Source organism: Pleurodeles waltl, chromosome 11 (assembly GCF_031143425.1).
Source record: "Pleurodeles waltl isolate 20211129_DDA chromosome 11, aPleWal1.hap1.20221129, whole genome shotgun sequence".
NCBI classification, from domain to species: domain Eukaryota; kingdom Metazoa; phylum Chordata; class Amphibia; order Caudata; family Salamandridae; genus Pleurodeles; species Pleurodeles waltl.
In genome coordinates, this window is record NC_090450.1 from 927,305,560 (window position 1) to 927,326,083 (window position 20,524).

Genomic DNA, 20,524 nt, shown 5'->3' on the forward strand with positions numbered 1-20,524 from the left:
CAGGGGGTCTATGACCTAGTTTATTTGAAAAGTGAAAGATCGCTTCATTATTCCTTATCAACTGTTGGAGCTTAAAATTAATGTGTGTCTTCCAGGACAAAGAAGAACTCATGTACATGCCTAGATAACAGAATTCTTTGACCTTATTAAGAGTATGCCCTCCCATAGTAAATTGTTTAGACTTTGTGTTACGTGGGCCACAAGTCATAACGAAAGTCTTGGGGTAATTTACTTTCAGATCAAGGTTCAACATAAAATTATAAAATGCGTCCAGTAGTCCCTGTAAACCATTTGCAGTATGAGCGATTAAAACTGCATCATCAGCATATAATAAAACTGGAAGTAGTCTCTGGCCCATCTTCGGTACGTCCTTTGCATGTTTTACCAGTGAATCATAGAGCCCATTTATGTATATCAGAAAAAGAAAAGGGGCTAAGATACATCCCTGCCTTACACCCCTAGTTGACGGGATGGGGGAGGTTCTCTGCCCATGTGAGCCGGCCTGAACAGAAATCGTTAAGTCTGTGTGTAGGCGTTTAATAAGCTCCAATAGAGCCGGATCACAGCCTAAGACTTCCAAAATTTGCCATAACTTTGACCTATTAACCATATCAAAGGCACTGGTTAGATCAATGAAAGCCATATGAATAGACTCTTTTTTGACTATCACATATTTGCTGAGTATCAGCTGCAAGTTTAAGACTTGCTCAACTGTGCCTACACCGGGTCTAAAACCAAATTGAATAGGAGATAAAATCTGGGCCTCGGTAACCAATTCTTCTAAACGGGACAAGATCACGCTACCTAAAATCTTTGCCGTCGAATCGATAAGAGAAATTGGTCTGTAACAAGAAGGATCTTGTCTGTTTCCTTTTTTGAAGATGGGGACAATAATAGCCGATTTCCATGAGAGGGGCACGTCACTGTTTACCACACTATTCAACACATTTGTAACTAACGGACCCCAAAGATCAATTTCTGATTTAAAAAGATCAGCGGGAACCCCATCGGGGCCAGGAGCCTTTCCCTGCCTTGATCTGTCAATAGCACTTTTGACCTCGTGGAGATCAAAAATAATATTTGGGGCCTTAGTATTAGAGTCTAAAATAAAATGTGCAGAAGGATTAACTGTTACATGCGGATTCTCATAAGTTCCTGAACAGAAGACTTTCCTAAAATGAGTTACCCAGACGTCCTCAGCAATAAGACAGTCATTGGCCAAAGAGTTGTTGTCAGAAAAGTAAGAGTGATTTATCACTTTCCAGAATTTAGAAGTATCCTTCTGCTCAGATGCAGCGAAAAGTTCGCCCCAAGCCCTAGACCTAATTTCTGATTTCCGTTTATCAAGGGCAGCCTTATAATCGGCTCTAGCTAATTTAACTAATTGACGGGAGAGAGGAACTGCTTTAAGAGCGTCTTTGAGTTTTTTATGGGCGGATGAGCACGCAGAATCGAACCATCTGTGGGCCACCGGCCCCTTCGCAGGCCTGTCCACTGCCAGGGCGCGTGAAATGGCAGTGCTTAAAGATTCAAATTCACGCACTATGCGGTCAGGATCTAACTGCTGGGACAAACACATATGAATCGAGTCAGATCTACTTCTTACAATTTCCTGGTTAAAAATTTTTGGATCTATTTTGTCCCATTTTAAACGTATGCCACAATTTGGATTATAAACAGTAGCAGCGCTCAAGCTTTTATTCTTGGATGCCTGGATAATTTTTAGGTCCAATATAATGCTAAGGGGGTTATGATCACTCGCACAATGAGGCGTAATCTTAAATTCTTGAATTACGTAAAAATCAGAGGAGCCGATAAGTATGAAGTCGATAATACTCCCCCTCAAATTCCCTGTAAAGGTTGGTATATTACAGGCGTTGGGGGCCAATTTCTCAGTGACATGAACCAGATCAAATTTACAAGTAAAAAGGTTTAAGGCATCTCCTTCAATAGTATGATTAAAATGAATTACTGACTCTCTGCCCTCAGCAGGAAAGGCACACAAGTCCATGTGTTCTTTGCTACACAGAGGAGTATTAAAATCGCCCACCCATAGAATAATTAGATCACTATTCTGCAAAACATGTGAAGAATCTATGAGGTCCGTTACCTCTTCCAAATGACCCATAAGAAGGCCCCGAGGAATGTTATTGTAAAAATTTAAAATTAGGATATCCTTTTGACCACTAATAGAGACTAAGACCACCATATAATAAAGGGAAGACCAGATTAAGGACACATTTAAAAGCGGAAGATGTACAGAAACAAGAACTAAAAGGCCGCCGCTAGCTCTCCCCATTTGGGAGGTTAATGCCGGCTGACACAGAGAGGTGAAACCGTTCAGAAGGAACGTATCTTTGGACCAAGTCTCCTGTAGGCAAATTATATCGTAAGAGGAAATAAAGCTCTTCCAGTCCGAATTGTCAATTTTGGATCGCAGCCCTGCTATGTTCCAGCTAAGCAGGGATAATGGTCTAGACACTATTATTGTTGTTTTCTATGCAACATCGTCACACATTAATATAGATATTTTACTCTAATATAGGTTATATAAATCTACACTCTCTCAAGGGCGAGAGAGAGGAATAAAGGTTAAAGCTTACCAACTCGATGTCTTCCTTTCATAACTCCAAGGTGCCTAGGAGTGTCCGCCAGATCGGGTACTTAGCCTAATTCAGAAGGCCAACACAAGGAAGATCCAAAGGTGCATTGCTAACCAAAGATTAGAACCTCAGTTTTCTTTCCATTTAGTTTGAATCAGTTATGGTCATCCACTTGGCAACTGCGGTATACAGCTATTGAAGAGTGTTAGCATTTTGTTGGCAATGTACACAATAATCTGTGTATGATCTGCACAGAAGGTGAGGGAGAAGCCATTGGATCTAACAAAGTCATCTAGCGGGTCCATGCAGATGTTAAAGTAGAGTTTAAGGAAGAGCCCTGTGGCACACAGCAGTGTGTAGTGTAGTGAAACGATTCATAAATGGGAGTAGGTCACTGCTTGACTTCTGCTGGTTAGCTAAGAGTGGAACCAACTTAGTGCAAAGTTGCCTATGCTGAATTCTAAAAGTCTCATAAGAAACACAGGGAGAGGGGACACAGCAAATTCAGCAGAAAGTTCCAGCTGGATTAAGGCCGTGGAGTGCCCTAAATCCAGAGTGCTTCTAATATCGTCTATCATATTGATGAAGGCCTGTTTGGTATTATGTTCTTATTTATTAATTATCCTGGATAAAGTCAGTGAGTTAGGGTGTGGGGAAATCTCTAAGCTAGATTTTAAAAAGAATATATCAGAGTTAAAGTCATTGGTGAAGATAGATAGTTCTGTTTTTATATTTGGCACTGATCTTACATTTATGAGCTAGGCCAGAAGGGAAGGGGAGTCATTAGGGCCAGATTCCAAGATCATGACTGATGATGGGTCATTTTAGAAGGCAGACCTAGAGTACGAAGACCACAGGCTTTACAGGTCTTATAACAGCTGGAGCTTGGTACAAAAGGTAAGCAGTACAAAAAGGGTTAACTTGAGGGTCTGGAGCTTGTGGGGCATCTCTGAGGAATATTTTAGGCATGTATTGGCATCTGGTACCTGAGGGCCAGCATTCCTTGTGCATGGCGCAGTTTGGGGAAGGATGGGCAGAGATGGGTTTGCCTATGGTGTGCCAGTGGTGTGAATGCACTGCCTGTCGTAGAAGCCCACCATAGGTAGGGGACATTGTCAAAGAATTGACATGCTCACTTCCAGTATGCAAAGGGGTAGGGTGCCTAACCGGAGCCCTGCCACTCCTAACTCACTGAAATGCTCACCTTCCAGGGATAAATACTGGGAATTAAAAAACTAAGTAATGTAACAGTGATAAAACACAACATATAAAACAAATATAATAACAGCGAAGATCTTTAAATTTGGCAATTTTACGTTAGAGCAGAGCCAGGCATCTCCAGGAGCGAAACACTCTTAACAAAGGAAGCAATGCAGAATAACATCCAGTGGAATCAGAGTCACTGGTCTGGAATAGGTCAGGTTATGAGTAACATCTTCAGCAAAATTTGGCTTTTCGGTCAATGCATGTTGCATCTAGGAAATGTAGATTAGCACTTAACACTGTAAACATGGGCCCAAAAATCGCTCCATGCTAAATATTGCTGGGTAATAAAAAATCATCACTGGTCTGGTCACAGATATCATGCTTGATATCTGGCCATTTGGTAGTTTTGCGTGTGAGGAACATACGCATGTGTGACTTCCTACCCATACTTTACCTCCTCTATGTATGGGCTACTACTGTCTGTACATAGCATTCTTATAAGTAGGCTTGCACTGCTGCTGCCCATGCTCCAGTAGTTGCGTGTGTGGAGTTTATTTGTTATTTATGCCCTATGCCATCTATACTTTGCTTTTGAGGGTGCACGGTGTGGCCGCTTGAACAGGCTCATTTGTATGGAAGTATTTTTTGCCGTTGCACGTATACATGCTGCTATTTGAGAAGATTAAAAAGAGGCAGTACGGAACAAAATGTGACACCTTACTTTTTCCATTGAGGTGCATTTGAGATAACGAAAAGAGTGGGAAAGCCTAAAAAAGAAATTTTTTCCAGGGAAAAAATGGCATATTGTAATGCGTAAAATAGGAGTGTTGCTTAAAATAAACATGTATGTTCGGCTCGGGCGCGCCACAGCTCCTATCCGTGTGCAGGAAACTTGCACCTCTGAGCACATACAAACACTGCCAATTTTAGAGCAAAAAAATGCTATGTTTTACCTTACTCTCTACTGAAACGTCCGCCTAATAAACGCAAGTCAATTAGGGATGTACAAAATCATTTTTTTCTGACATTTATCACTTCTCTCTTCTCACATGTTGACCATACGCTCTTGAAATGGACATACTATATACCACGTCTACGTTCTTAAATGGAGCACGAGGCAACTTCATATAAAAGCCAAACATGATGCCTTTGTCAAAGCGTAGAGTGATCATAATTATTTCCACGCGCTGCATACGTATTTCCTCTACGTCTCACTGCTTTTCAGAGACGTCCTTCTTCTCCCAGGGCAACCGAGTCTGTTGTTCTACGTTTCTCAACCAACAACCAATCGGAGAGGGACAAGGAAATTTGAAAAGGCACGCGGAGAGTTAAAGGGCTAGCGAGACCCGGAGGGGGTTTACCTTCCAGAGAGGTGAGATTAATCGCTGCCGAGAACCAACCACAATTTTTAAATACCCTTGAATGGCAGAGGCACCAGCCAATGATAACTAAGATAGTCAGTCTATTGCTGAACAGTATTGCAGCTCGCGTCTGAAACATTTAAAGGGACCGCATCACTTTACTTTCTGCTTTACTTATCAACTTCCCTGGCTGGTTATCCAAGTCTGCTGCTGGCGCTAAACTACCATGGCCGGAGGTATTTATGTTCAGGGTGTCGTGAGGTGGGTAGCAGGGTTCTGGGTGGTCGGTGGATGTTTTTCAGGTTTGAGAGAGTCGGTATACTGATCCCGAAAAGAGGGGGATGCCTGCACACGCGTGAAGTCCATGCAGTATATTAATTTCTTTCGTTGTACAACGGCGTTTTTAATCAGCACCTGCTCAGTTGTTTTGGGAATTTCACGAACATTCCTATTAAATGGTCCAGTATCAGGCGTAGCGCCAGTGCCCAAATCATGGCATTTCCGGCATCCGTATTTTGTGTGCTGGATTTGTTTCAGGCTAAGCGAAACTATAGGTACCACAATGCAATATTCCATTGGGGTAAAAAAAAAAAACTGTACTGGTGGAGTAACCCCGGGCAATGGCCGCGCCCTGAAATGCCAAGCCTAAGAACTTAAACGTGAAACCGACGTTAACCACGTGCAACCCGATGCTGTCCAGTTACGGGGAACGAGTTTCTCCTCTCGCCCAAGAAACTAAATGTGACGCCCTTAATGTAAGCATAACAGTGTTTTAGTAACTGTACATAGCACATTGTATAGTTTTGGAACAGATTCGCTGCGCGCGAGGTCTGAGGAGCAGCGCCCTCCTCTGTTTAGGCTGTTCCTTCTTTCGTTCCTGTGTAGGCGCCAGGTAGCCCCGCCTCCTGTAATCGTTTGAAGGGCGTTCTCGTGGGCGAGAAATAGCACTTACCTTTTTCAAAACCTGCATTAATAGGATTGCCTTAATGAACACGTCATAAGCATGGAGCGTAGGTTACTACTTTTATTGAGGCGTCCAAAAAACTCGGGCTGTAGAGTAAAGGTGCTTCCAGGTTGTTTTTTCCCTTTACATGGACATTGCTGTCAGACCCTTGATACTGTTACAGTTCCTGGATGCATAATGTCAGATTTTTAAAATGTGTATGTGCGAGGCAGTGTTGCAAAGCGGTCGCTACCTTCTTGTAGCACTCTCCACGCATGAATTGTCTAGTCAGGGCTGATGTCCCAGACAATAGTTTATAGTTTGCCACAGTGAGAAAGTTCGAAAGTGTAGATTTCACTAACTTTGGGGCCAGTGATAATCCTCACCCGATTCTGAGAAATCTCATTTTACCCCGATTGAATATAACACTAAACCATTGGACCAAGCCTTTATTACTTTTTGGCTGCGTTTTCGGAATTTTGCCGCAAATTGCCAAAAATATATTGGGCTACAAACCTCGGCATGCAAATGTGTTGGCTAAAAAGTCCGAACTGGCGTAAGGTGTCACATCGAGCTATAAAGCACTAGGCTGTACATTGGTATGGCCAAGGATACCACGTAGAGGAAAGATGCTGGGTGTTTTTTTTTTTTTTTTTTCCCTATGTCTTCCTCTTTGGTGTCCAGTTGTTGGCTGACATGACAGTACATTCTGGGAGGAGGCGTGTGGCAGGGCTGCAAGATGAGCATGGGGAAGGATCAAGGATTTATTATGAGTTAACATATTTTAGTGGAGTTCGGACTGGCAGTCAATGTGGCGGAGGTGTTTGGGCAGTGCTTGGTACAGCTGAGTGAATACTGATTTACTACAGAGCCACGCAACTTCGGCTGTGGTAAAATGCCAAAGTCTAACACCTGGTGTTCTTGAAGAAAGGGCGAGATCTGGTAACTCTAGTTTTAATTCATGGCAACTGGAACACATTTTTTCCATGTGTTTTGGTCAATTATCTTTAGGTTAATTTACAGCCACTTCTCGGAGGTGATGGTTGAGAGTGTAGGGAGATATGCGACATTAGCTGGATAAAAAAAACAAAAAAAGAGTATTTCAGGGGATTTGCAGAACTTCTGAGGAAAAAATATGGAAATTATTTGGACTGGGATTAAGATTCTGCATAATGCTAACCATGTGGCTTTGCGTTAGTCTTGGTGCCGTTGTCATCCAGTACTGGTTTTCAGATGCCTATTTCGATGCCGGCTTGAATAAAGATGAGTGCACGCACAATGCAGAAGGAGGCTTTATTTAAAGCTAGTCTTCTGTTTGGGGACATTGAAATAGGGGGTGGGAAAAAAATTACTAGAGAGGTTTGTGCACGTGTGAATTCATTCCATATACTGGATGACTTGATTTATGACTGAGTCCTTTGGCAGTGTCCCCAAGTGTCATGTTGATACCAGAGGTGTGTAGTGGAGTCATATCCTCCACCTGACAGCCCCTTGTGAGTCTTGGGGCCTTAGATTTCGGGGGACAGGTTACTCCCTCACAATGGTGACAGATAGCCCATCTGCTGAAATCTAAATCCCAAAAGCCTGTTAACTCGCCTGCCGAAATTTTAAATCGGACCCTTAGTCACTTGATGTGTCCTATGTGATGCCTCATTTGGAATCATTCAAACATAATTAACAAAAGTGGTGGCCTTTGTCATTAGAAAAACGTGCTAACTTCTAAGAGTCTTGCCAAAATGCACCTCCCCGGCCCAGGTCAGATTGGAGATGGGCTTAAAAAGAACAGGTCTTTCAGCTAAAGGAAGCCTTTCTTAAAGCATCATGGAGGCTACTGTCTGAAGAGAACATCTCCATAAACCATTCAACGTTACTTAAAAAATGAAAGGGTTGGTGGTTGATGCTAATGCTTGCACATCTGACAGTAAAGCGCTCAAATGTATTAACTCATCTGTAGAGTAAGGCACAGGGTGCAACCTGGTAAGGAAACCCAACCACCACAGGTTTGTAAGTACACAGAAACACAAATGAAACCCTAGAGAACCACTTATGTAACGTGCTGTATAAACAAGATGCAAGAAAAGAGCAACACCAGGGCACTCCTTGACAGAAATAGTCAGTCCGTGTAAATAAAGTTGCAGAAGAAGTTTTAATCATCTGAAATGCTACTCCAAAGAGACTAAATGTCCATGTATCAAAGATGAATACAAGAGAAAACAGAAACCAGCCAACACGTGTTTCGTCCTATCGGACTTTTTCAAGGCTCGAACGATGCCGTTTTTAACAAAATAATTGTATGGGAGATATTTCTGTCAGATCTCCAGGAGAATACCTATAACCGGATAAAGGAGAGATCCAATATGCTGATACGTAGTGTTAATGGAAATAGTATAGTTTCCTAAAATAGAAGGAAACTTTAAAGAGAATGCATCCATAATGCAAACAACAAGTCACATGGAGGTCTAAACTGGACCAAAGCCTGTGTGAATTATGTGACCATAATTGAGAAACATTGTTGCACGCCTTTTGCACCTGTCCGTCTCTAGGCCTGGAAAGAAGAAAGATGCTAAAACAGGTTTTATTTATTTAATTTTTTTTTAACTCCCAATGTCTGCTCCTGCAGACTTGCGGTAATAACTTGGCTCAAGTGAGAGTCAAATCCATTCTGCTGAGGGGGGTAAAGTTTCTACAACAGTTTCACAAGAAACTGACCATGGCCGACTCGGTAATTGTTTGATAGCAGAGCGCCCCGGTTGACAACTGGTAAATGACAGTTTACATGTTTTACCATCTCCTTATGAATTCAGTTTTTTTTAACTTGTTCATGATACCTTTTATGAATGTCTTCTTTCTGGATCAGAACAGGTAGCCTTATTAATGCCCACAATGAGTGATTAGTATAGCGCCTTGGTTGACTACTAGCAAATGATAGTTCACATGTTTTACCATCTTCTCATTAATTCATTTTTTTAAACTTGTCTATGATATTACAAATGATTGCTTTCTTTCCGGATCTGAACAGGCAGCTTTATTAATGACCGTAACAAGCCTGGTTAGATAGGTTTTCCAACAACCTTAATCAGTCCTCTACAAAATTCTCACCCCTACTGTTTTCAAGTATTTTGAGATCTTAATTTTTCGACTTTTGCAGTTGTGTTTTTTTTTTTTTAAATTTTGTTGGTTTTTTTTTTATTGGCATCTCATCATGTATTCTGTTACAATGATTTTTTGTTTATAAACAAATTTTATTGTTTTCAAAATGAAAATCATCAAACATTTGGTACAGACAGCACAGCAGGTTTCAACTCCAAGTATCATTGACCATTTGGCATTTCAGGAGGCATGCGCATTTTCTCCGCTAAATTCAACAATGAGGGAATTGCCACCCACTTTAACCTATGACAACGACCCCAAGCATCCACCCCATATTTTCTTGTGTTTCCGGGGGCATCCCCTCGACTCATACACCCACTTCTCCTGGTTTGCGCACCAGTCCATTCCTCTTCTCCATTTTTGTAAGGGTGGACCGGAGGGCAAGCTCCAGGCAGTGGCGATGTCTCTCTTGGCGATCAGCAGGGTCATGCCAACAAGAGTGCGGCTCGCTCGGGATCTTATCACATTCTCCATCACCCCTAGTAAAACTAATCTAGCAGAGAGCTGTAGCTCCCTCTCCAGTATCATATTTAAGTCGTTTAACACCTTACCCCAGTATATCTGCCTGTTACAATGATGTTAATTAATCTAGCAATAAAGATTCTTAGCACCCAGCTGGGATCATTTTATTTATCCAGCTCTCATAGCTTGAACTTTCAGGGAAGACACTTGACAATAAAATACTGTTAAAGTGTCTTAGATAACCACATAATGTTTTCTCTGGCAGCAGCACAGATGAAAGGAGGGCAGTCATAACCTACATGGATGTTTAGGTGTGGCTTGCAAGTGCAAATGTCACCGGACCATTTAACCTACACTAGTATAATTCCACACTACCTTGCTTCCACACAAATTTATATCTATTCCCATGTCGTTTTACTTGTAATGTTTCACATTACCATAAAACATACCGATCGGCATTGTCCATGCATGTTAACCTAGTTTCAGCTTCTCAAGCCTTCTCTCCATTTTCTGCTTTCTGAGAAAGCTGCCTAGTGCCTGCCGACTGCCTTGGCTTGTAGGCCAAGGGCGTACATTCGCAACGGGCTGTTTACTTAAGTATCTACTGGTCATGAATTTATATTTAAGGTGATAACCACGGTATTGCGTACCCATGACCTCGTGAGGGTAGCTTACTGCATGGTTTGCTGTGTTCATTCTGACGTAATACTTTTCTGTTGGTGTCACTGGAACCAGGTCTCGGTGAAATTACTGACGTTATCTGTTGCTCTTATGTGTGTAATTGTGTATGTCGCTGCTGTTTCAGAAATGTAACTGTTAATGTGAATTTTAAATGGGAAGCCATTTGGCCACTTCTACGGAGTACGTGCAGGGCACAAGGCCTTCTTCACCTGCTTCGTGTCACTACTACTTCTCCGTGGCAACCCCTGAGGCGAGTGCTTTCACCTCGTGCTTTCACACCGGTAACCTTGTTGCTTTACCTACAAGTCACGGAGAGCACGCGCAGCTCTGCCTACCTCGGCGCAAGCCCTGCTGCGGAAGCGCGTGCTGCTTGCATGCATGTCATACTAGTAGCTCTGCTGTTTTCCGTGCACGTCGCTGTACTTTTGGCAGTACAAGCCCCCCAGTCTTTTTTTCTCAGAACCCCCCCCACCCCCCCCTAAACCCCTGTAATACGTTACTGCGAATGCTCCCATAACCTGCAAGAGCCTTTGGTTGTGCACTGCCTCAGCACCTCCCTGCAGCACTTGTCTTTACTGAGTAAGTGCTTCCCAAAACCATGCCGCCCCCCAACCCAGTGTTATATTGCATGCCTTCACACTATTTGACAGAACTTCCTTTCATACTGATAGTGCATCCTCGTTGCAGGCGCAGCTGAGCCGGGCCCTCCTTCCCTACGGTTCTCCTTGGCCCAGGCTCTCACCATGCTCATGCCTGCAGTTCCAGCGCTCTCGAGCACGTTAGCCCGGGCCCCTCACAGAGCACTGTGTGGAGGCCCGGAAGGGGCCTGGGTCTCTTCTGGGCCTCACCACCTCATACCTTCCTCCCGCTAGGGTAGGGTCTTCGCCCAGCCTTGCCCCATCCCTTCCTCGGCACCTCAGCTGGGCAGGGGCACCGTGCCAGGCCTGTCTGCTGGGTAAGGACCTGGGCCAGTCTGAGTGCGCAGGCCCTGCGTCTGCTCTCCCCACGCCTCTAGTAGGCATGTGCGTGGCTCCCAGTGCCTAGGGCTCGCCCTCTTCCCTTAGTGGGAGAGTGAAGCCCGGCCCCTCCTTCCCTCCCTTCCTCGTGTACGGCTGGCTCAGCCCCCTGGGTTGGGCTTGGACCCTCCAGAGTCCAACCTCTCTGTTCAGAGCTCTCCCACTCTGCTTGTCTGGGTCCTGGGCAGGGCCTCCGTCGGGCGCGCCCCCTCCTGCGCTGGGCATGGCCTGTCTCCCCATGCCCTCGCCCCCAACCCTCCTTAAGGGGCAGGGCCTGCCTCCCTCTGCCTGTACGCTGTGCCCCTCCCTCCTGGCTAGGGCCTAGCTCCCAGCGCCCCGTGTGCTGAGGCTCAGCCCTCTGCTGGGCAGGGCTCTGGCAGGCCCCCAGCACCCTCCGTGCAGGCCCTGCAGTTGCAGAGGCTCAGCCCCTCTCTTCTGGGCAGGGCCCTGATTTCAGGGCACTTCTTGGCTGATGCCACCGAGTCTCAGTCCCTTTAAATATGGCCGCCCTGTGCGCTGGGTGAGGTGGCACTGAATGAATTGAAGAGCGCGGTTTGCTTTATTCCTGCCTAAATCACACGAAACATTTATTTTCTCCAGGGAAGAAAATGTCGAAATCCAAGGAAGGGAAAACGGAAGAGGTGTCCGAGAGCCAGAGAGGAGGAGGCACGAACGAGAATCGCCCGAAAATGAAAGGGGTCAGCTTTCTTTTAATAACTTTTCCTTGTGTAATATGTCCGTTCCTGTCCACATGCATGACGTTCACAGCACCTGCAAACACTCTCTGCCACCAGTTATTCGTGTTTGCTTGTCGCTCAGACCTTCTATAAAGCTTCCAGTTCTAGATTGCCTTACCACGTTTCAACTTTCAGTACTTGTCGTATTTTACCAGCCCAATCCATGTCTGTCATGGCCGCAGATAGACGGTAAACCAATATTTATCACGTATCCAAACATCTACACAACACTAGCCATGCCAGATCGTAAATCTCTGCGCTGTACTAGCAAAACCACCAACATAAGCAGACATTGTGCATATTTTTATAGTAGTTTGTGTGGCTTAGTTTCTGCTCCAAAGCAGGGGCACGTTTTGTTTACAGACAATCACCAAAAAATGGAATGGAATGGAATGGTATGCTGGGGTGGTTGTAGTTGTATAGCGAAGCACGAGAAATAGTTGGCAATAATGCCCCAAATAAAATCCACCACCACATTTTCTTCAGAACTGTGCTTGCAATATTTAATGTAGACTTTGGACAGCATGAAAGGTGTATTGCCGTGAGAAATTTCTCGAAGGTTCGTACCCACCACAGCGCTCGATAGGATACGCAGCCTGCAGTCAGCTATGGCAGTGCATCTCACCAAAGCGTTTAATAGCATATATTAAAACAAACGAAAAAATGCAGGACATTTTATACTTGTAAAGCAGCCTAGAACTCGTAATGCCAACTTGGGTGCTTGCACTTATGTCCAAACCTTCCTCCATCAATACTGTTTATATTTGTGAAGGACTGTTTTAGAATATCCAACGAAATTTCGAGCCCATTCTACATAACCTGGATATAGTGTGGCTTTAGTAAAGTGTACTACTTTTAATTCCTATTCTTTCTCTCTGGAAGCAATTTGCTGTCAAGTCCATATGGTCGCATGCCCACTCCACAAAGATATATTTATTTTTTGGTCCTAGTTTTGGGCATTTAGCCTGACACTTGCTTATGGCCTCCAGTTCCTGCTTGTTCCAGCCTGATCCATTTGCCGCTGTTTTTTAGCAAATGACACAGCTGCTGCCTGGGTTTGCCCTGCCCACTCCAGGACCTACTTAGTGCAGGCCAGAGTGTGTCTGTGCAGCTGGTATGCCAAAGGCAGGCCAGTCTGCACCTGTCCATGCCTGGACTGTGCCCAGCACCTCAACCTGTGGTCTTTCTGCCCTTGCAAACATGCCACCTCCGAGCTTGCACCCTCAAACCAGCCCGATGCTTCAACAAACAGCCACTGCACTGACCCACACTAAAACCTTTCATCTGCACCCACTGCCACGCCACCTACCACAACACCTGAATAAAACACCAACTTGCATGCGCCCTTCTCAACACATTGTCACTAAGCAAACACACCACCAATATTTGGACCTCCTCACACCAGCATACTCTTCCCCCACTGAGCCCTGGCACAACCCCACTTCCATGCCTGCCATGGCCACTGCAATACCCGAAGGACACTGGATCACCCACCAAGACCACATCTGCCATCCTAGCAGAGTGGCCTCCATCATACAGAAGGAATCCATAAATGACATCACCCCAGCCATGGAACACCTCAACTTCTGACTCCGCTTTCCTTTCTCTAACCTTCAACTCCTCATCTAACGCAGCAAATGTGGAGGTCGCTACTTCTACCTAGCAGCGAAGACATGGAACAAGCTACTCTTTCATCTCCGTACCTCCCTGTATCTTGCAGAGTTCTGAAAGTCCCTGAAGACCTGGTTATTTGGCTGATCAACTGGACCCTGTCGGGTAACAAGAAGTGCTCTTCAAATCTACTGATTTGATTGTCTGAAAACTTTTATCCTCATGATTTAGAACTACTCTATGTGCTCAAAGGGCTGGAGGCAAGGACAGATGCTGCCCAGATCAGACAAATATTTCATTTAGAACCAACATTCTGCAGCACTGTTGGCTCTATTCGCATACAAAGGCTCATAAAAGCCATAAATATCGTAAAATTAGTAGGTTCTGCGAATACAGGCATGGACTTTAAGCATTCTTTGCTGCCCAGCATTTTTGCATTGAGCGCAGAGGGTGAAACTTAATTCTAAAATTAAATGTAATGCATATTCCTCTCTACAGTGGTAGTTTGAAGTTGTGCATTTCAACTTAACCATGGTGAGTTCACAAAATGGCAGCTGGAGGGGGACCTTGGCTACCTTTAAGATACAGATTTCTAATACCTCTTGGCAGGAAAATAATAATTTCAAGCTGGTTTGCGCCCTGCTTTTGCTCCCACACATGGGCAGTTTCCAAGTGGACAAACTGTTTTTGAGCTTATTTGACATGAGAACTGAGCTGATCTAAAAATGCTAGAGGGGGCTATAAGCACTGGCAAAGAGGAGGATTCATGCTTGCACTTTACTATATGCACTTCTCCCTTTCTTACTGTTTAGTCAAGTCCCCTCGTTACCCAAGACACTACCAGGGCTTCTACGATGATGTTTCACATGTTTGGCCACCTTCCTTTCCTCCCAGAAAATGTCACTTATTTTAGTGATGAAAATCAGGTGGTTTGTCAGTGAGTTTTCTGAAGTGCTAGGAGGCTCCTTAACCTTCCTTTGCTCCAGGCAAACAACAAAGGGCCTTGAGTAGATATTTTTGTGTCGTCAGTCTTGGTACCTTTTATTCTGCGGAAGATGAGGGCAGAAAGAATAGGCTTTCCATGTTCATGGGGTGCCGTGTTTATACTTACACCCTTGTGCCTCTGACCTCACCAAAAACCTCCACATGAGGTGTGATTTAGTAAGGCACATTACAGTCTATCTGATACCTGGGTCTTCACACCTACGGGTGGCTCTTTATTTATTTTTACCAAGTTTGTGCATCCAATGTGACTTCTGATAGATATCTCAGTTTAGAAATGTGTATACAGTGCACTCGCATGTTTCTTGGTCCACTTCAGCATGCTCTAGCACTGGAAGCATGCAGTGAATCAAATAAGATTGTGTGTGTGTGTGTGTGTTTTTTTTTTTTTTTTTTTTTTTTTTTTTTTTTTTTCTTTCTTTAAAAAGCCTTTTACATTCCTCCATAGATTATCCTCTCATTTCACTTTCTTTATGGCTGGAAGAGAAGCAACGCTTCTGTGAGTGCTTGGTGTACCCAGTCACATATGAAGATCAATCCGTTGTCTTTAAGTCACAGAGCCACGTACAAAAAATGCAAATTGGACGTAAACAGTTTTGTTGGTTGAAGGGGGACCCTTTCCCTTTACATGCGCTCAGTGTAGACACCTCTGTTCTACAGTAAGGTTTTCAAAATATGAATAACACTACCTATCTGAAAATCCAAGATATGTTAGGCTGCTGCAACAAATAAGCATTGGCAAACCCAATAACTTTTGCCTATGCAAGAGCCATTGGCTTAGTCAATGTGCTATAGCCATGTTGCACACTAGCGTGACTGCTGTTCAGCATGACTAAAATTTAGTGACATGGAGTGGCAGAGAGTGTTTATTGAGTGGCGCAGTGTGCGGTTGCATAGAGTGTCATACACTGGAGTAGCAAAGGGTGAAGTGGTGTGGAGTGCATTGGCATAGTGTTGCAGAGTATAGTGGCGTAGAGTGCCATGGCATTGAATTCAGCGTACAATGCAGCATCATTGAATGCTGTGGAGCGTGGAAGTGCAGTGGTGTAGAGTGGCATAAAGAGCGGTGATGTAGAGTTCAGTGTTTACTAGAGTGGTGTGGTGCAGGGTATACTGCAGTTGTGTAGAGTGGCGTATAGTATAATGGCAAGAGTAAATTGGTGTTGAGCAGTGATGTAGATTAGAGGGGTGTACAGTGGATTGGCGTAAAGTGCAGTGGCATAGAGTGCCGTGTTGCAGACTTGCGTAGAGTGAAGTTGTGTAGAATAGTTTGATGTGGTGAAGAGTGCATTGCCATAGAGCATAGTGGTACAGAGTGCAGTGGCAAAAAGTTGGAGTGGCGTACAGTGGCGTATTTATGGTGTGGTGGCACTCTGCCATTACAGACTACACATTTCAATTGAAATGACCATTACATTTGCGGAGACATACAGTTTTACTAATAGAACTATACAGTGCACAGGTGAAAATGTGTGGAAATTGCATCATCTAGTGTAATGAGTCCTTTTGATCATATTAAAGTATTTGTTGTCAACACACTTCAGAAAGAGCAAAAAAAAATGTGCTTCATTTGTGTTCCCAATTCTGAAATACGTCCACAGTTTATTTAAATGTTGTTGTGTGCTGGGGAGAGGGGAGGAAAAACTCTTTCCTACCTCTGGTATCCAACCTAAGTGGGAAGGGTATGCCCAGATGTGGGTCCCGTGCTTCCCATGCCACTGAATTCAAGCTAGCCTGGCTGATGAGGGGTGAAACCCCGAAACCGGTCCCAGGATGCTTGTTTCCGGTCCAGTGAGGACCTGGCTTGGCAGTTCGGTCTGGACTGTCCCCATGAGGAACAGGGTCAAGACTGATTTGCCTATGGCTGGGTCCAAACTGGTGTGGCATGGTGAGCAAAAGAACGATGGATTAAACCCAGATCTATGACTGGGGGTGAGTGTTTGACAATGTTCAGCATTCCGTCCATCACTTCTTGTTTTTGCTCCAACAAGATTGTCACATAAATCCTTTCACTTTGAAGCCAGAGAAGAAAATTAAACCAGCGCCCTTGGAACACAGCACCTGACATTTGACACAAGTCTTTGAAAGCACAGCAAATGTGACAAAATAAGAACAAGATTTGCGACCTGTTTACAGAAAGGGAGCACTCTGAATGATAATGTAAATAAGGTTTGGGCAAGGGATGGTACAAACTTAAGTTTGACAGCCTAAAACAAATTAAGCCAGCTAATGGGACGCAAGAAAACATGAGTTACAAACCATAAAGCCAATGGCAAGCAACTGGTAGAATGCATTCCTAGGTCGGCTTTCTGAATGTCCTCAAGATGTGTTTTGCAAACCAGACAGCTGCGCACTGTCTGAACAATGGTGGATAGAATTGCTTCTAGACACCCACCCGGAAACTGCAACCATCCTGATGCCCTTTGGATGAATTGAGTTACAAAAGATCACCTCTGATACAGATGTACTAAATTATCAAAAGAAAAATAATTTAACAAACCTAAGAAAGTGTATATCCAGAGTGGTATTGTGCTCAAATAAATATATAAAATATTTTTTTTTTGTATGTGGCAGTAACCTAACCCTGATTTTTCTGTTTGTTTGCTTCCTGCCTTATCACTTCATCTGTATATTTTTCCTGCTGTATCAAATAAATTCTGGAGTTAGCAAATACTTGTGAAACTGACTTAGGACTTGCCTACGTGCAAATAGGGCACGTGTCAACTAGGCAAGTTAAAACAACTATATATGAGTAGGGAATACGTTGATAAACAGGGAGGAAAAAGGTAATAGGCCAAAAATAAAACTAGGACAAGGGTTCATTCTAAATTTAGGCAGGGTGACTCCAGCTGGTGGTGGGGACTGAGATGAAATACTCACATACATAATGGGACTTACTGCTGGGAAATATTTGACAAATGCTCTGTGACGTGCTTTAGTAGACAGTAACATAAGAACCCTGTTTTGGATTACTGTAGATGCAGTGACCTCCACACCGAACCCACTGGTTAATTGCATGCTGGGGCAGTGAGACATGGACAGGTTGGAGGGGCGGGCCAAAGTTAACCTGCAGAGATGACTTTTACGATCATTATGTGTTTATATAAGGGCAATTGGATTAAGTCTTGAATGAGATTCCTTATCCTCTGCTTTCACACACTTGGATTAAAATGTTAAATTTTTTTTTTTTTTTCCAACTAGCATTACACATTTAATAACTTTACTGTCTTGTTAAAAGAACGAACGGCCATGAGCACCAGGGCTGTATTGACTTGAATGAAATAAGTCTGTGTTCTTTAAGTTGGTTCTCAGGTCTTCCTTAATTGCAGAATTGAAATATTGAACAAAGGACATGCAGGGGCGAAGGTAATCCCCTAACGAACAGGTCTGGCCAATCGGATGGCTTGAATCTTTTGAATTTCTAGGGCAGGCCTTGGGAAGCACAAACCCAGCATGATCACCTAATGTCGAGGTTGTGCAGCGTTGCTGCTTCTCCTGAGGCTGTTGTAGGCTGGCTCATGTCAAACGTGTAATGGATCCAGATGTGAGATCTTCTCCTAAATAAATGTATATTCCCGACTATCGGGGAGGGGTATGTTTCACTTGGGCTACAGGCGTACACTCCTCGTTTTTAAGGCAACTTGTGTTGGTGGCCTCTTCATAAGTTTGGCTGGCGGGCAAGTAACCCCTAGTTTGGCATTATAAAGTGGAATTCACATTTGATTGTGATGGCTTTTTGTGCATGGCTGTTTATCAGTGAGCCTCTAAGACCTTTTTGCGTTTTTACCCTTCCTAATGCAGACTAGACAACAGCATCTTCTGTGGTAGCTGTCCAGTGGCACCTGTGATTGTATGCCCTTCTTCCTTTAATGTGAACAATAACTAAGAGGGTCATTGCGAAACATATTGTCATAATTAATACTAGTCTGACATTGTATTTGAAGGTTGCATCCTGTAATGCAGGCTCCCATCTGTATATCTGATAAATCCCACTCAGGGGGAAAAAAAAAAACATGGCCTAGGCTTCTTTTGCGGAGTGATAAATCCAGAACAGCCCCCTCTGATTTATAGACAAACAAAATGGCAGGCGTAAGTAATCTTGCACTTAAATAATATATTATGGGCCACTATCCTCTTTGCGGCCAACTTGAATACCATGACTCACAAGAATTGTGCAAATATTTCTCATGTGACCATCATACCGTGATACTAGAGATGAATTGGTCAGGATTTGGGACTTCGTTTAGTTTGATTTGCATGCATACACTTTAAGGTGGGGGTGGGTGTGTGTGTGTGTGTGTGTGTGTGTGTGTGTGTGTTTTTTTTTTTTTCATTTTCATTCACCCCACTGATATCCCACTTTTTCATAGCTCCATTGAATATCCCATCTCTATTTTCCTCTTCAAATATATAAAAAAAATTCTGGCACAAATTATACTCCACTCCAGTGCTTCCCATGCTATGTCGCTACCTACTGGTTGGTCGCAACAAGTCTCAGCAGTAAATAGATGCCTCTAAATTCTCTGTTTATCTTGTCACATTTGCTGTGCTTCAATGAGAATAGGTCAAAATCAGATTATATATTTTGACAACTTGCTGCTTATTCAATTAACATGGGTTATCTTTTTTTTCCTCTGACTGCAAAGTGAGGAGAACTATGTGACAATTTTAGTAGTATTATTATTATTTTTTTTTTTTTTGCAACATGTAAACAGTATGCAGTCAGGAAAGCAAAAATTAAGTCCTTTTCCTGCAATTCTGAAGTGTGCTGTAAACAGATTTTAGTAGGATTAAAACCCATAAAAAAAAACTTGGTGATTCACAAATGATAAATATTCACACAAACCCCATTTCCACACATTATCATTTGAGTGTATTGCTCTATAAAATGTTATCAGTAAAACTGTCTGGTCAAAGTTAGTGGCTATTACAATGGAGAATATGCTTTCCGTAAATGACTGCGCTACAATACGATGCTGTAGTTAAATTCATAGCCATTAGATCACAAAAGGTTGTTGATCTAAAAAGTGGGTCTAAAGTTTGGGAACTACTTAGGTGCTTAAATGTATTGTTTGTTTGCATAAATGTATCTGATCAGGCACATCTCTTTTCCCCCCCCCCCCCCCCTCTCTCTAAGGCCAGTTCTTATAATATCTTTGTTCTTATTGGGTTTTTTTCTTTTCTTTATTATACTAAGGCAGTGGTTCCCAACTTTTTGACTTCTGTGGACCCCCACTTTATCATTTCTGGAACCTGGGGACCCCCACTGAATCATTATTAAAATATGGGGACCCCCTTACTGAGTCATTACTTAAAGCTGGGGACCTAATCTGTTAAGATGATTTAATTTTCTAAGCAGTTGCGGACCCCCAGGGGTCCTCGGACCACAGGTTGGGAACCACTGTACTAAGGGGTTTGGTCTTGTTTATTGTTCGCTTTTGTCGCATCATGTGCAGTAGGGAAGCTCGCCTTGTTGCAGTCGTTCGCATTTGTGATCAGACTGCCAGGAGTCCATTTCATTTCAGCTGTTTCCAACCCACGTTGCTTCGATAAGTGTCTCTTCTGTCTTTAGTTTTGTACTTTTCCCAAAACCTAATGCATTTGTATGCTTGTGCCAGGGTCTGCTGCTTCTCACTGTTAAACTCCATTTTTTGGCTTGTCTTTAGCAGTATATCCTCCAGTGCTTTATAAAACCTTAGTCCCCTCGCATCTCTTCTATATGTTTACTCGTTTGTCCTTCAAATGGCTCTCG

The 20,524-nt window shown here is 43.4% G+C and overlaps 1 protein-coding gene across 3 annotated transcripts in view; it reads left to right on the plus strand.

The window, feature by feature from the left end:
- The first annotated feature begins 5,010 nt into the window (after positions 1-5,010).
- Positions 5,011-20,524, plus strand: part of KMT5A (lysine methyltransferase 5A) — a 34,909-nt gene continuing 19,395 nt past the window's right edge. The window contains exons 1-2 of one of the 3 annotated variants that reach the window (XM_069215000.1): positions 5,011-5,181; positions 12,023-12,120. In XM_069215000.1, the coding sequence (XP_069071101.1) occupies positions 12,031-12,120 (90 nt within the window). In that variant the 5' untranslated portion in view covers positions 5,011-5,181; positions 12,023-12,030. The other 2 variants (XM_069214999.1, XM_069214998.1) reach the window with 2 other exon arrangements.